This window comes from Amblyomma maculatum, chromosome 8 (assembly GCF_055883805.1).
Source record: "Amblyomma maculatum isolate TAMU_Amacu chromosome 8, ASM5588380v1, whole genome shotgun sequence".
Classification (NCBI taxonomy): Eukaryota; Metazoa; Arthropoda; class Arachnida; order Ixodida; family Ixodidae; genus Amblyomma; species Amblyomma maculatum.
Genome location: NC_139351.1, coordinates 114263603 through 114278338, shown reverse-complemented (window position 1 = coordinate 114278338; position 14736 = coordinate 114263603). Strand labels below are relative to the sequence as shown.

The window sequence follows — 14736 nt, the reverse complement described above, 5'->3', positions numbered from 1 at the left end:
TGTAGCTTTCGGGTCGTCAAGTCAGTGGAACCCTCGCAACATTGGTAACTAGAATCGAGATTCTCCTAAACCTTGTAAGATGGCGATGTTGGACTGAAGTTATGCGGAACACGTAGCAGAGTTGTTTTCCTTTCCCCGTACAGAAAACGGATCTCAGGGTGTGGAGATAAAGAAAAAAAAAACAACAACAACAACAAAGAAATTCCGGCCATAGCACTCGGTGCCGTCCATTTGCCCCCTTGCCTTCTCTCCCATCGAGGAGGAGGGAGAGTGATGTGGTTATACTGACCTTGATTGTATAATTATGTACGGCGCATTCTGATTGGTCGCCGGTTGGGCATGGATAGTTTTCTCTTACGACATATTACGACCCAGGCTGAATTTATCCGGCAGAATGTCTTGTACAAACTGTCGCTGTAAAAGCGGCATGTTTAAAAAACGAAGGTGGGTGCGCTCCGTGGAATTCTAGGGCAATTGTGGCGTCGTGCCCCGAGGCGACGCCATTACCGAGCCTGTCGCATCCAGAAGCTGGTTGCGACAGCTTGCACTTATGATTAATTGCCCGCGGTCGCTGCTGGAGGACCATCAAGCGCTGCCTCTAGCAGATATATCACACTGGTCACGTGCACTTGCGGTGAGGAGTCTTGGAAAACACCACCGCCCCGAGGTTTTTAACGCGAACACGGTTCGGGGAAATCTTGTTTGGGACGCGCTGGTATGGGAAAAGGTGAGGCCGTGCATCACGGTTGTCCTGATGGAACAGTACGCGTGTCTCAAGATCTTCGCGAGCAGCGAGCGAGGTGAACCTCGTTCCAGTTCATTCTTTTCTTCCTTTTTTTTTTTTTTTTTTTTTTTTTGACTGAAGGCAGCTCAAATTCTTCCGAGCTCCGGGAATCCGAGGAATCTCGCTCGAAAGTGTGTGAGCGTTTTTGCCTGAGATAGGTGCGCATTATATTTTGGCAGTGAGCTTGTTGTTGATCATTCGAAATTCGGCGTAGCGATCACGTTTGACGTAGGTAGCGATAATGCGCAGTTTCTCCCGGCACATCATTGTTGGAGCTACACGCACCCTGCCGTAGCTGCGATTGAATGAAAGGCACTTTCGGGAAGCTTGTTGCACTCGTATGAAGGCTATTTTTGACATTCGCGCCTTGCATGTCATATCATTGGCGCTATTACTATTTTCGCTCGAGACAGTTTTGTTATTTCGGCCTCTGACTGCTCTACCGTTTTCTAGCATTACCATTCTGCGTTCTGCATTTCCGCTCCGCCATTCTCTCGCTGCCTTTTTTGCTCAGCTTTTACTGCTCCGCGTTTACCGCTGATGTCTTACTTGCGCTGAGGTCCCGCCCTGCCATCTCCGTCCTGCCGTTCCCAGCTCTTCATTTCCCGCTCTAACTTCTTGGCCCTATCTTGTACAGTTTTGCCGTCCTTTTATCGAACATGGTCACCTCTGACGTTACAGATTCAAGCCTTACCGTGCAGTTCCGCCGTGTCTTGCTATACCGTACTCAGCCCTGCTGAATTTTCGCCTCCCCTCCCCTCGTGTTCTACGGTTCCTCTCTATATCGTTTCCAATTCTACCATTTCTTATACCTAGCTGCGCCTTTCTACCGTTCTGCCGTTTCCTAGTTGCGCCGTTCCAAGCCGTACCGTTATGACAAAAAAAAAAAAGAAAATGACATACATGAAATTTAGAAAACGAACTGCGAAGAGCGAAAAATTAACGCGACGTTTTTGCCGCGTTCACGTCAGCCCCAGCACCGTTTTAGTCGTAAATTTACGTAAGTTCGTTTTTTTTTCTGAACTTGTTTGAACTACGTACGATGATTGATTAATCAGTCTAATCAATTTTTTTGTTCGTCTTGTTAATCCACTGCCTTTTAGTGCGTACGATAGTTGTTGTTCTGTTTATTCATTGGCTTCTTCGTTTGTGTGTGAGAGATGGTAACATTTATGTTTTTTTTTTGATACTTTGTTCGGCCTGCATGCGCTTTTACTGTCTCAAAACGAGAAATCTACAAATCTTGCCCCGGAAAAGCGATAGGATGAAAAATAAAAAAAAAAAGAAAGAAAGGAAATGGTCAGAGGTGTTTGTTTCCGACCAATCTCCAGAGTTGTTTTCACTTCTCGCCTACTCCTTTCGCTTGCTTGCTGGGTCCTTTCGAAATCTTCCCAGAAAGCGCGAAGGTCCGGCTTCGCCGTGATTTCTCGCGAATGCTCTTTCTCTCTTTATTTTCTTCCCGTCTGTCGTCGGTAGTCGATCGAGTGCGTGTTTTTTTTTTTTTTTGCTTTTTCATTTTTTGTGCTATTCATTCATTGACGCGTACTCGTCTCCCATGACCGTCTTCAGCTACCTTTTCGCTTTGCCGCGGGAAAGCGACGAAAAGTGAAAAAATAAAAATGGCGGTGATTATTTCCGGCGATTTGCATTTCCTCGTAACATCGTTTCTTCGCCGAATTCCGCGCGGTGGACGATTCCTCAACGTCCCGGTGGGTTTTTTGGCTGGTACGAGTCTTACCCTCCGGTTTGTCTTATTCCAGCCTTTCGTTTCAGTGCGGGTCCGACGGGGAGCATCTTTAGCTTCTTGGGTCCTCGATTTCTTCGGATTTTCGCAGGTTCGTTTTCCGCGTTCTGGTTGGCGCCTCTCGTTGCTTTGTTGAGATTTTTTCTTCTTCTTTTTCTGTACTATGAGCAATGCTCTGTGCATTCTCCAAAGGTTTATTTTAGCTTTTTCTTTTTTCCATCGTCATTTGTTTCTGCATCCCTCGATCTTCATTGGGGAGAGGCTTTGGTTCCTTTCCTTCGGGGGGCTCTAGCGGTGAATGTTCGAGGTCTTTTCAAGTTTTCGGTGCGATAAAATGAGGGCATGAAGAAGTAATGATATAGAAAAAGTGCACGACCAAGGCAGGTTTGCGCAAGGCCGCACTACTTGCGTATGATAGCGAGTTCGAACAGTGCATGATGTCGGCGGGCAGCCAATCTTGGCTTTCTTCGCCTTCTCCTGTTTACGTCGCATGGTTGTCTTCTTGAACTACACTTTTGTGAAGGTGTAATGTACACTCAAAAACAGGCAGACTGCACAGGTGACCACAAAAGTTTTCGGGACACTAAAACCATGAAATCACTTAACTGCATGGCGGGCTTTGCACTTTCCTTTAAGACATGTAAACAGCAACGGTCAGAGCCAGGTTGCAGCTCTAGCTGGTTACACGGGTTCGCCTGGTACCAGAAGCCGCTGCTGCCTGGGCTAAATACCAACTGTCAAAACTACCAGAACTTTCACGTTCCTTTAGAGCGATAAAGGTTTCTAGATCAATCAGTCAGTTCAGGCGGTGAGGAAATTCCGATTTTCCTTTGGCTTCCTTCAGGCTATGTCTGCCAAGTCGCCTGCTACTTCCGGTTCTTCGCTCAGTGCGGAGTTTTGCGGTTGACCCATGGCGTGCCACGTGAGGCTTGTCGAGAATGCTACCGGAGTTCCACAGCCGACACTTTTTGCTTGGGTGTCGCAGCCTAAGAATTGCGAAGTCTAGAGACGACGCGAGTGGCGTCACTATCGCCTTCGATGTGAAACCACGGCTGGAATCGATGGAAGCGACTGCCGCCTCTAGTTCGACCGTGGTTTCTCGTACCGTTCTGCCGAGTTCAGTAGGCAATTTAGTATTGAGCTACCGCTTACCGATACCGTTTTTCGCCACCGCGCATTGTCAGCGGCGCACGTGCTGGTTGGCCCCGGCATGGAGGAAGGAGAAAATGAGCCCCGCGCGCCGGCATGATGGTGATAATGTTGATAACCGTGTGACTGTTTCTTTGCATTGGGGGCGCACGCTGTGTGCACTGGCTGTTTAGATCAAATAAATGAAAAGAAATGGAGAGCGCGCGTGAATGACTGAACTATCCTTCAGTTCGTATCAATCACTCTGTCCTGGGGTTTGCCGAGCCACGTTTGCTGAGTTAGCCATCACCAGTGGCGGATTCGAGCTTTGTCGCCACCGCCGTATGCGGTACGGCTCTGTCAGGGGCAGCAATCCTAGCGAACCCCAATGCCTGAGGTAGAGTAGTACCCTCTGGGCGTTGCTGCGCCAACTGCGGACAGTAAACAAATGTTCAGTACTCTTCTGCTCTCCACCGCACTATGGGTAGAGCGCTGCCTGAATCGCCGTAGAAGTGTCGAAACGCTGTCCGTAGAGCAGAGTGCGCAGCGCTCTGGCACGCGCCACAGGGACGACCGCACTCCCACTGTAATTGTCGTACAGAGTTTTTGACGCTGGGGCGGTCTTGGGGATGCTGTACAGAAGCAGGGTTGACTCTGAGCACATTGCTTGCGTACCATTGATTCGTCTCCGCGTCCCGCGGGCGCTCCTGTAGCACTCAGGACCACTCCCCTCCCGTACTGATGACTTCAGCAGGCCAAATATTGCAGCTCAACATATTGAAGCGAACAGGTCCATGCTGTCCGATTCTTTTGAGGAACAGGTATCGGAACATTCGGCGTGCCAACCTGCTGTCAGGCGTAGTCCGCAGGCGGCCTTCGTATGCAAACTTCTCCATGCCTCGAATGAGGATCAGCTGAGGTTACTTTGTTGACATATGATGAGCATGTGGCCCCATCAGGCGCCCTCAAGGTGATCTGCGAATGCCTACTGACGACGTGAGATAAGGGTAGCGGTAAGCGTTGTTAAAAATATGCAGCGCTCCGCGCGCATGTCTTTAAAAACGGCGTCATACATCACGGGGTTTATACTGTATACCCTCCTCCCATTAGCACTTCTGATTGGGTTCTTCATGCGTATGTTTCAGAGTCTGCCGTCTGCAAGACCACTTCAAAAGTAATAAAGGATTCAATTGTCCAAGGTCTGCCCTTTACTACTCGCATATTTAAGAAAGTTGAGGCTTTAGGTTGCGTAATTAAAAATAATTAATCGTAGGTGTCTAGGCCCGATTAATTAATTAAAATTAATTAATCGGGCCTAGACACCTACGCTCGTAGAGAGGCTGAACAATGTTTTAATTTTCCCTTCATCTTTCTTGTATCCTTTCAGGGACCGGGACAATGAAGACTTCCCGTATCTTCGACCTTTGGACTAAGGTTTGTGTACGCGTGAAAGTCTTCGGCCGTCTTCGCTGTCTTCGAGCCGTGTTCAGTGGCGACCGTCTTCGAGGGACTCATGTGTTCGGCGACGGATGAGAATCAAGCATCTATATCGACAACTCCAGGACGTCCCAGAGACGTCCGCAACTCGTTAGCTACCCACATTTGTCTCCTTGACACAAGCCCTATGCACCGCCTCGTCTCTGGCTGTTTGTACGGACGGCGTAATTTTTTTTTGTGTCGTGATGTGCTGCCTGTGGCAGATTTAGAGGGAGAGACAGCACCTCCTGGTGTACGACATCGTCATGTCAGCTCCAAAGCTCCCTCATTTCATCCCGTGTTTTCAATTCTGGTTTGCTGATTTGTCCAAAATGTGTGCGCCAACAGATTGTTGTGCCATCCGTTTGACAGTGAACTGTCATGACGGCGAGTAATTACGGTGCGCATCCCACAGGTTGTGCTGGAGTACTCAGGGGGCAACCCCGTGTGCTGGCTTCAGAAAACTGTCCGCAGCAAATGGCCTTTGATAAACTGAGTTTTGTAAATGGCTTGGTCGAGAGGACTGGGGCCGCAAAAGTCACCCGCCTGGTACGTTGTTTAGGCATTCAGAATTTTCTTTTTATTTATTTATGTAGCGAATGAGTTATGTTCAAAGCTTTTACTGCGTGCGCTGGCTTCCTGGACTAGGTACGACTTGTGTTCGGTTTTCTATAGTGACTGTACCGACCGCTTTTACTTGGGGTAAGTGTGAATTAGTCCAGCGACCGCTTCCGACATGCCGTAAGCCGATGGTATGTTGAAACAAGTTCTCTTCAGAATTTTTAAGCTGCGCATCTAATCTTTAATAGCGTTGCGGATTTATGAATAGGTTTGATACCGTGGCTGGGGTTCTTGAATCCATCTTTTTTACGGGAATTTAGTAACGTAGAGCAAAATTAAGGTAGGGGGATAACTTAAAAATATAAATCTAGCGTTCTCTTCAGCTACAAAAGTTTGGTACTTCTTTTGGGGGGATGTCTCATTTGCTTTCTTGTCTGAACGATTATTTTGATTTGATTGATCCGATTCTTCTGACGTACCGCATTTGTACATAGTGCGAGAAAACGTGACAACTAAAAAAAAATATTGTTTAAACTCAGAATACAGTCATTGTTCTCCCGGCCTAGCATAATGTTTGAAGGAAGAATCCTTGAGAAAATTTGCAGTGCTTCTTAATACTTCGTGTGCAGCTCTTAGATTTCTCAGGCGGGACTGTTTCGCAGGTCTTCGCTCCTCACCTGGTTAGTTTACTTTGCCTGCATTCAGGAGGACTGTTAATGCGCGCGGCTTCGCTGCGTCGCTCATCGCGTAGTCTTTCTGATCGCTTGTCGTCTTGTCCAATACTGTGATTAGTTTTCAGAAGTAGTTTGTTGCTGAGATCACAGTTTAATGAGACTGTTATGCATGGTTGTGCAGTCCCGCCGCGCTGTTTTCGCCACCGCTTGCAAGCGCGCACGATAAGTCATCGATTTGTGTCTTTACACTGGTAAGAGAAAACGGAGGGGGGGGGGGGGGGGGATGGGGGGGTAATAGTGTAGTACAACTGGTGCTTGCGTAGCCATCAGGTACGCAAACACGTGTAAGAGAAGTTGCGTGTCGGATGCTATCAATGTTTCGTAGCGCTTAGAGGATAAGTAGGTCGATAAGGTGAAACAGCAAGGTTTGTGCTGGAAAGGCAGCATTTTTTTTTCTTTGTTTTTAACGCGTTGGTGTGTGTCCGCACCTTAGCTATTGATGTCGCGTTACGTCTTTAGGTTTTTGCGTCTTCATACCTAGGTCTCGCGCGTTATATAAGCCTGCATTGAGAGTTAATTTTAATGAGCATTGCCAGTGCCATATTAGCGTCGATGAGGGATTTATTGTTTCCTATGCGTAACTCACGTCTGCGCACAACAGAGGATAACTTGGACGGAATAAAGAGCACACCTAAAAGTAGAGCCTACGCTTTCCGAGCGTTGCCGCGAGTTTGACTCCAGCAGCGAGGTAGACACAAAATCTTTTGGAATTTATGAACATATGCAAGACACATCTTGTTAACCTTTGGGTTGAGTATAGACGGTTGCCTTACATATGTCGCTTTGTTGTCTGCTGAACGGAGCTCTAAATACCGTTCCGCGTCGGCCAGTTATTACTTGCATTTAAGCGGAACTTGTGTTTTATGTCAGCAGTGATTATAGAGTGGGGGGATGAAGGGTGGCTACCAGTAATCATAAATTGGCACATCAAGGTAGTTCGTTTTACGTGATCCCTCGTAATTTTTGTTGTATCTTTGGCTGTATCATGTGTCAGTGTACTCTAGAAGCATGAACCATTCGTTTGCCAAAGAAACACGAAAAGTGATGTCGTTATAAACCTGGAATTCCTCAAAAAAGAAAAAAAAACGGAAAACTTGCTTTATCAGACCTTTATCCAACTGAGTACCTAGTCGTTACAAAGTTTCTATAATAGTCTTTATTAACTAGGGTATATACTCGCATAGTTGACCAGCCAATGTGCGTAGACGCTGCCAAGCCCGCCGCTGCGTAAGGAACTATATGTAGTCTTCATTGTCGCGCAGTCATGCATTTTAATTGCGATAGTTCTCTCATGGTGTATGGAAGCGTTTCTAAAAGTGGTCACATCTAGCTATAGTGACGTCATATTGTCACAGAAGAGAAAGCAAGGAAGAGGGGTTACACAGTCGTCAGTGTCTCTTTATACACTGCGAATATTCTTAAGGACTTCGTAATCCTCATCTCGTTTTTGAAAGTTTCTTTTCTTATCTGTCAACTCTCATCGAGCTTATAATCGTGTTCGAAAGCGTCTTTTTTTGCTTTCCTCGTTTTTATACATCTAACACACAACTTCTGCCAATTCAGTGTACTCATATATGTCTACTTAATATCTGCCTATTTGTGGTCTTCTCGAAGCGTACTCTGTTGTTTCTGCAGCTATGATGTAGATGATCTCGTTGTTAGTGTCACGTGCTCGCGTGACATCCCGTTGTAGCGTTTCAGCACTTTGTGCTGTCACTTCACTCGTTGCTGTTTGACTCACTCGTCGTTGAACTCCCTAAGCCGAAGGACTCGTAGCCCACGAATGCTTAAACTTCTCAGTTTATCCTTTCGCGCACTTGTTCAGGGACCAAACCTATGAGTGAACGGTATAATCTAGCGTAACTCTTTTCTTTTTGTTCGCTAAACTCCGCGCTAGCTACACAACAGCGAGATAGGGGGTGGACGTGAGACAGGGGAGCTCGTGTTTACTAATTTAAATGTCACTAACGAAGCAACCTGACGTCAGTGTAACAGTCAAAGAAGGGATTGCTTGAAATATAGTCTAGAAAGTCTTACAAGACGTACTTTCTTCACCACTTCGAATTTGACTTTCCTCTCGTAATTTTAATTTAATTGACGCCACAACAAACCGCGCGCTGATTCCGAGGTTGGCGGTAAAATCAAAGCAAGAGGAGGCCCACATGAGTTGTTTTATGAACTCCCGTGGACTTTGGCTAGACTTTGATTGGCGAGACCTAGACTTGCTGGATTTAGTCCTGTGAGATTCGTAACCAACCCTTCTGTGTCGCACGAGACTCATACGGCAGTAAGGGGGCACTGTAGCCTGCTGCTGGCCTTGAAATGCTCCTTTATAGTTTCAATAACTGCCGTTCTGGCGTCAAGTCAGAAGTCTGAAAGGAAATGGTCCTTTTATGCTTTATACATTTTTGTTACTTTAAGGTTTGCCACTGATAGGTGCAGTCGATTCGATTGTAACGAAAAAAAAAAAAAAATCGCGCACCGTAGCTTTTCGCCGTATACTCTCACCACTTGCACTCTCACGCGTGTCGGCGATAAAACGCAGTACTCGCAGTACCACGGCAAAGTAAATCATTCCTGTTGCCGAATGCATCATAGCGTCAACAAAATGGCTGCAGCATTGTTGCTGGTGGCGCCATTGAAGGTCACATTGGTTATGCGACATGCCCCTCGATTCAACACGGAACGCTAGCATTTTTTCCGCTTTCCTAATGCTCGTCTACGTTATATTATGTTACCGCAATGGATATGAAGGCTGTGTGCGACGCCACAAAGAACTCCTTCGATATCGCAGTATCGTCTTAGATCACGTATTTATCATTCACGTGTATAAGCTTGCCAAACATATCACGGCGTGGTGACATTCCACGAATGCGCGCGCCGATACGTCAACTGGTGTCATATTTAATGTCGCGGAGAAAGTATTGCACAGTTTTTCTCTTCATCTACTCTTCCTCGTTAACAGTGGAATTCATCAAGGGCATACAGAGCTTACGTTTCTAAACACGGCTATCTATGCGCGTGCTCAAAGTAAATCTTCAGCCTGTGGAGTGGACTCTGCAAACTTTGTTCACATTCTCTTCGCTTGTGTGTTTTTTAGCGCATAGTTGATTATCGAAGTTCGTAACAGGAGCGTGGCGTACGGGCACTCATGAAGTGGGAGAACCATAGTGCGTTGAGATTCGACCGACTATCGTATTACTCTTCGGAAACTATCCGAACATTTCACAGATGTCGACCGCTGGTCGCGTAGCGTTGATATAACATGGCGGCCAAGCAATTAAAGGGAACCCGATGCGCATGCCTCGTGAGCAGTCGCATGTGTATGCTTCAGAGTGGTAGTCCTGCTAGTGACGTCAGCACAAGCGTTTACCAGTAAGGATTCAAGAAGTGGCGTTCGCAGCGCCCCCTGGCGTTAGCACAATGTTCTCTACGTGTGACGCTTGGCGTCTCTGCAGAACATCGCGCCGCAGTTGCTTCATCTGTTCGGCTGCGAGAGTTAGCTGTTTCGAACCTGCCGTATCATGATGGCACGAAACGCAAAAGACGCCCGTGCTCTGTGCGATATCGGCTCACTTAAAGAACCTTCAAGCGGATCGTTCACTAGAACGCGCATCATTGCCCACAATGTTGATATGGCTCGTAACAATTAATGATAAATCGTTAGTTTTCGCAGCTGAAGTTTTTTCTGATGTCCTTTTTTTTTTTTTCTTTTGAGCGCTGTTATCTACTGTCCACCAGGACATCCGTGTTCATCGAGGTTCCAGAAAGACGTGCATTATTTTTGGAACTGCGAACGTTGCTGGGATAAGCGTGTGATGTTCTTCTAAGTACCCACTTCTGAAACATCAGAAGTGGGTACTTAGAAAGAATATCGTTTACACTGTAGACTGGCTGCTGTGGTATGAGGGGTCGCAGTGCTCCACTGACATATCGGGTCAGTACTGGATACTTTCCGGGAAGTCCTCGCGCGCCTGTTCCGTGCTCGCATCAGTGTCGTGTCCATCTTTGTAGTTTTTGCGTGACGTCTCACAACTGTGTCGTCTCTTTGCGCGTCGTCCTTCGCGTCATTCGGAGCGCACTTTTGGTCCCGTCTCTTTTCGACCTATACATGCTTTGCGAAGCGTTTGAGCCTTACTTTTCCCACTTCTTCCATGACATTTTCTTCTTGGTAACCTTTGTCGAATTTACAAAACGTGTTGCATTAATGACATACTTTCAGACATGTGCAGATTAGTGCATGTTTTCGGGATCTGGTTGAAGAGCAGCTTTGGGGGTGAAACCCTGCACTAAAGATTCCGCTGACAAAATTACTTTTGAGTAACAGCTTTTCTCTTTCTACCTCGCGCGCGTTAGAATGGGGGTCACCCATGTGGAGAACTTCGAAATTTGCTACATTAAATATTAAGAAATATTTCTCGAGTGATGTCATAAGCATTATCTTATTTTGGCTTATTAGAATTTCTCATTTCTTATCTGGCCTCAAAGTGAGCTGCTGTATGATCATGCAAGAGCTGGTCATGTTTATTTCTTTCCTGTACACGAAGCCTCTCACGATGCTCTTATGTGGAAGCCTGTAGGCATTATAAGTTAATAAGTTATTGGGAAATATTGTAATGATTAAACAGAATAAACAGCTTTGGCAACAGGCATTTGGAGGAACCCCTGCTGTGCAATGCTAGTAAGAACGTTAGATCATGACTTCCTTTTAATCATTGATGGCGTTGCGGTCATAAGGCGCTCTACCGCCCACTTTTTGTAAATACGCTGCTTGTGTGTAACCCCCTTCACCTCGTTCTCGAAGAAATTGGCACCGTGTTGCGAGCCACTTCTCCGGTGATTGCATGCCTCGTATACCTTTTCGTACGAAGTGGTCCAACATTCAAATATATGCAAGGAAGAATGCATCACCGGTGTTTCGCATTTGACGAATAATCATGTGTGTCGTCACTTGCGTTGTGTGTAGAGGACTTTTCATCTCTATACTTGTCTTCACTGTTAGTTTTGCATGCCTTATAAAAGCTTCTGGACTGGCTACAGCTTGTCGGCTTAGACATCGTATTGGCAGCAAGATCTTTGGTGGTCACAGGCGACAAAAACAACTACTACTATAGCGTTAGTACTACCAGAAAGTTTCGTATTAGGTAATCGATGAAACTTGCATCTGGCCGCTTCATTAGCGACCGTGAACTGGTCACGAATTCGTTGCTAAAAGCACCTGTGACTGTACGCTGGTACAGCCGCATTAAGGCAAGGTATATCCGTATGAAAGTACTGGTTTTTAATCTCCTGGGACCCCTTCGCACAAAACGTTTTGAAGTGTACCCTGGAAAATTTAGAAAAAAAAAATTGTGTACTCTGTGCAAAACGATTACAATAGACCGTAACAGAATGGTAGTATATGGAACTAAGATGCCGAGACACTCTTACAGTTATATGGCCTTGCATTGCAGCCAGTCTGAGCTTTAATATGCGTTTCTTATGGTGTGCCGTGAAAATATATCGTCGAGATGTTTACTTTCATTTATTTTCGTCACCTCGGGACATTCTTCTCTTAGTCATGCTCTAGTGCCCGCGACGACTTTTGTTTTGTCGTTGGCCACCTTCTTTTCTCAAAGTCAGCGCATGACAATGTTAGTGTGGTCGAAGTGTGTGCAGTTTCAACTGAATTAAGTGTCTTAAATTGTGTGGTAGCCTGCTCCCTTCTCTCGAGTCAGCCATTATTTCTAGCCAGTTAATGTTTCCAGTTCGTTAGCACCCTCTTCATTTACAATCACAGGTACTTTTCTAGAGTACTACCAGTACTTCACTTGGTGTCATGCAGTCTTCAGACCGCGAAGCTTAACGAAAAATAGGGTTAGTGATGTAGAGAAGACATGGACTTGGTATCGGATCTAAAGAGCAGTATATGCGTAACACTACCTGATTTTTTTTTACCGTAGTATTCACAGTGCCATTTTGTGCCACTATGGTGGAAGCATTTCTATGCATTCGCTTTATAAAAATTTATTGCCCTCATAATAGCAGGAAAGTAAAGATAGCTGACTTTGTCAGTGGCGTGATTTTGGTTGGTCGGGTATACTTTAGAGAGTGACACCGCAACGCGGAAGAAGATGAACCTGCCCATATTCAGAACATTTTGCGAAGTGTATAAGATTTTTACTTTGCACCGGTTGATTTATCTTGGCTACAGAAAGCACTCCGAATTTCACCGTGCACGAAAAGACACAACCCAGAGGAAACGTCGCGCGCTGCATCCACAGCAAGGATGAGACATTTGTCAATGTGCGCTTGCATCTCGCCACTTCTCGCATTTCTCGTGCCGTGTAGATTTCTTGAATTAATCGTTTAATGATGCACTTTGCTAGATATCCTTAAATGTTTACCTCGATCGATGCTGAGTGTCCGGGGACCATAAGTCTGTATTCGTTTTGCAGTACTCTACTTGTATGACGCCCAATTCTCCTCGTTCTGGCTGTCACTGTGTGTCGTCACTTGTGCCTCGTCTGTCTGTGGTGTGCACGATGTTTTCAAGTAACGAAAGCACCCTATCAAACTGCATTGCATATAGCGCATGTTTCCTTCTTCGCAAGGTTAAAGGTGAATTCGCATGGCACCGATGCGTCACGTGACGTTGCGTGAATGTGCACTACCGGAACTCGCGTAGGACTGCGTTCCGTTAGCGGCATATCTTAGCCGCATTCCCGCTTTAATGTCCTTCAAGGAGACGTTTACGACCTGTAACCATGACTGCAGATCGTAGTCTGATGTTCTTTTATGCACACGGTACATATCTCGAGAACATGTAGTGTAGTAGTTCTTATTATCTTCTAATAGTTTTAGTTTAGCGTAGTAATGCGTGTTTCTTTGTAGCGAGGATCATCATTGTCTTGCCTGCTGCCGTGTTTTTTTTTTCTTTACTCATGCATATAAAGTTAGCGAGCGTAGCAGCACCTATGGTGTTTTACTCGTTTTAGCTACGATCTCGATGTTGTCAACCATACAATTAGACTTCACGCGCTGGCCTGGTTTTACAGAGAATTGTAGCATAACGCGATCAGTGATTCGCCATCGTTACGTACTATCGCTCGCCGCCAGTGCTTACGAGTTGATGTCAACGCGACAGGCCTGCGTGCCGACGTCAGGCACGTGGCGCCATCTGGTGCCTTCAAGGCAACCTGAGCATGCGCAGTGGAAAGCGCTGTGGCGGATCACGGCAATGGATCGCGCTTTGTTTTAACTCTGATATCTGGTGGAAAGGCGCAAGACACGAAAACGAGATATGGAAAAAGAATGAGTTTTATCATTTGCGACTTTCTTTGAGTGTAATGCTTAATCATGAACTGTGTGTGTGTGAGCCATAGCACTTCGTTCTTCTGACCGCATGTGTGGGACTCGTTGGACTGTGAACATTTATGCACGCACTACCTTCCAAACAAGGAAAATGTCTAACCCCGCGTTTAGTGTATTACATTTGTTTGTAGTCACTGCGGGTAGATCAGTCCACGTAGCGTCAGAAGGGTTTGTCATTTCGCTTTAAAACCAGGAAGTGTGTTGCCGTCAGCTTGACTTGTGTGTATTTAGGGACGAAGAGTGTTTATCTCAAAATCTAGAGAACCTGTTTATACCTTATAACCAATGCAGCAATACCTACGTGACTGTTAATCGCAGTTTAAAGTTTTAGCTATCCCATCTCGTTATAGTTACGCTGTGAAAAAGTGCGTCGCACAAAGTGTTGCTTTCGAAGCCGTTCGATTTTGAGATCTCGGAGCAGTGCGCTTTGAAAGCCGCTTAAAAGAGTGACCGCTGTGGCGCCTTTCAGCAGCGCACAAAGATTTATGGCGGTGAAGAATTTGTATCCGCTTTCACGTCTGCGCTGTTTTCGTGGGCATGCACTAATTTGTACAAATAAAGTGAATTCAGAACAGACTCCGACTCTGATGCTGTCACTACGCAAGGAAATGTTCGCATGCACTTGTCAGATTTTGCAATGCTCACAGACATTGAGAAAGATACGATAAAAGTTCTGAACTTCGTGATTTTTTTATTACTAGCCCTGTAAATTGCACAAATAAAAAAAAAGTGTGTTATATATTTTAAGAGGGTTAACTGTTGAGCTAATTGGTTTTCAGACATAATAAATGATTTTTAGCGCAACGGGGACAAAACACAAGAAAGAGGACAACACGCGCTTACTCCATTTGTTTAAGACAGCATACGAAATATATAGCCCACCCAGCTGATGCGCACGCGTACAAGGCAAGAATATACACCATGCATCAATCTTATCACAGTAGGCACCACAGAAA

General features: G+C 45.8%; 1 protein-coding gene across 1 annotated transcript in view; it reads left to right on the top strand.

The window, feature by feature from the left end:
* The window catches only part of LOC146182236 (uncharacterized), a 35050-nt gene extending 20694 nt beyond the window's left edge, over positions 1–14356 (top strand). Inside the window, exon 4 of the mRNA XM_084577286.1 lies at positions 5044–14356. Coding sequence (XP_084433412.1) covers positions 5044–5089 — 46 coding nt within the window. The 3' untranslated portion in view covers positions 5090–14356. The remainder of the gene's footprint in view (positions 1–5043) is intronic.
* Positions 14357–14736: the final 380 nt, after the last annotated feature.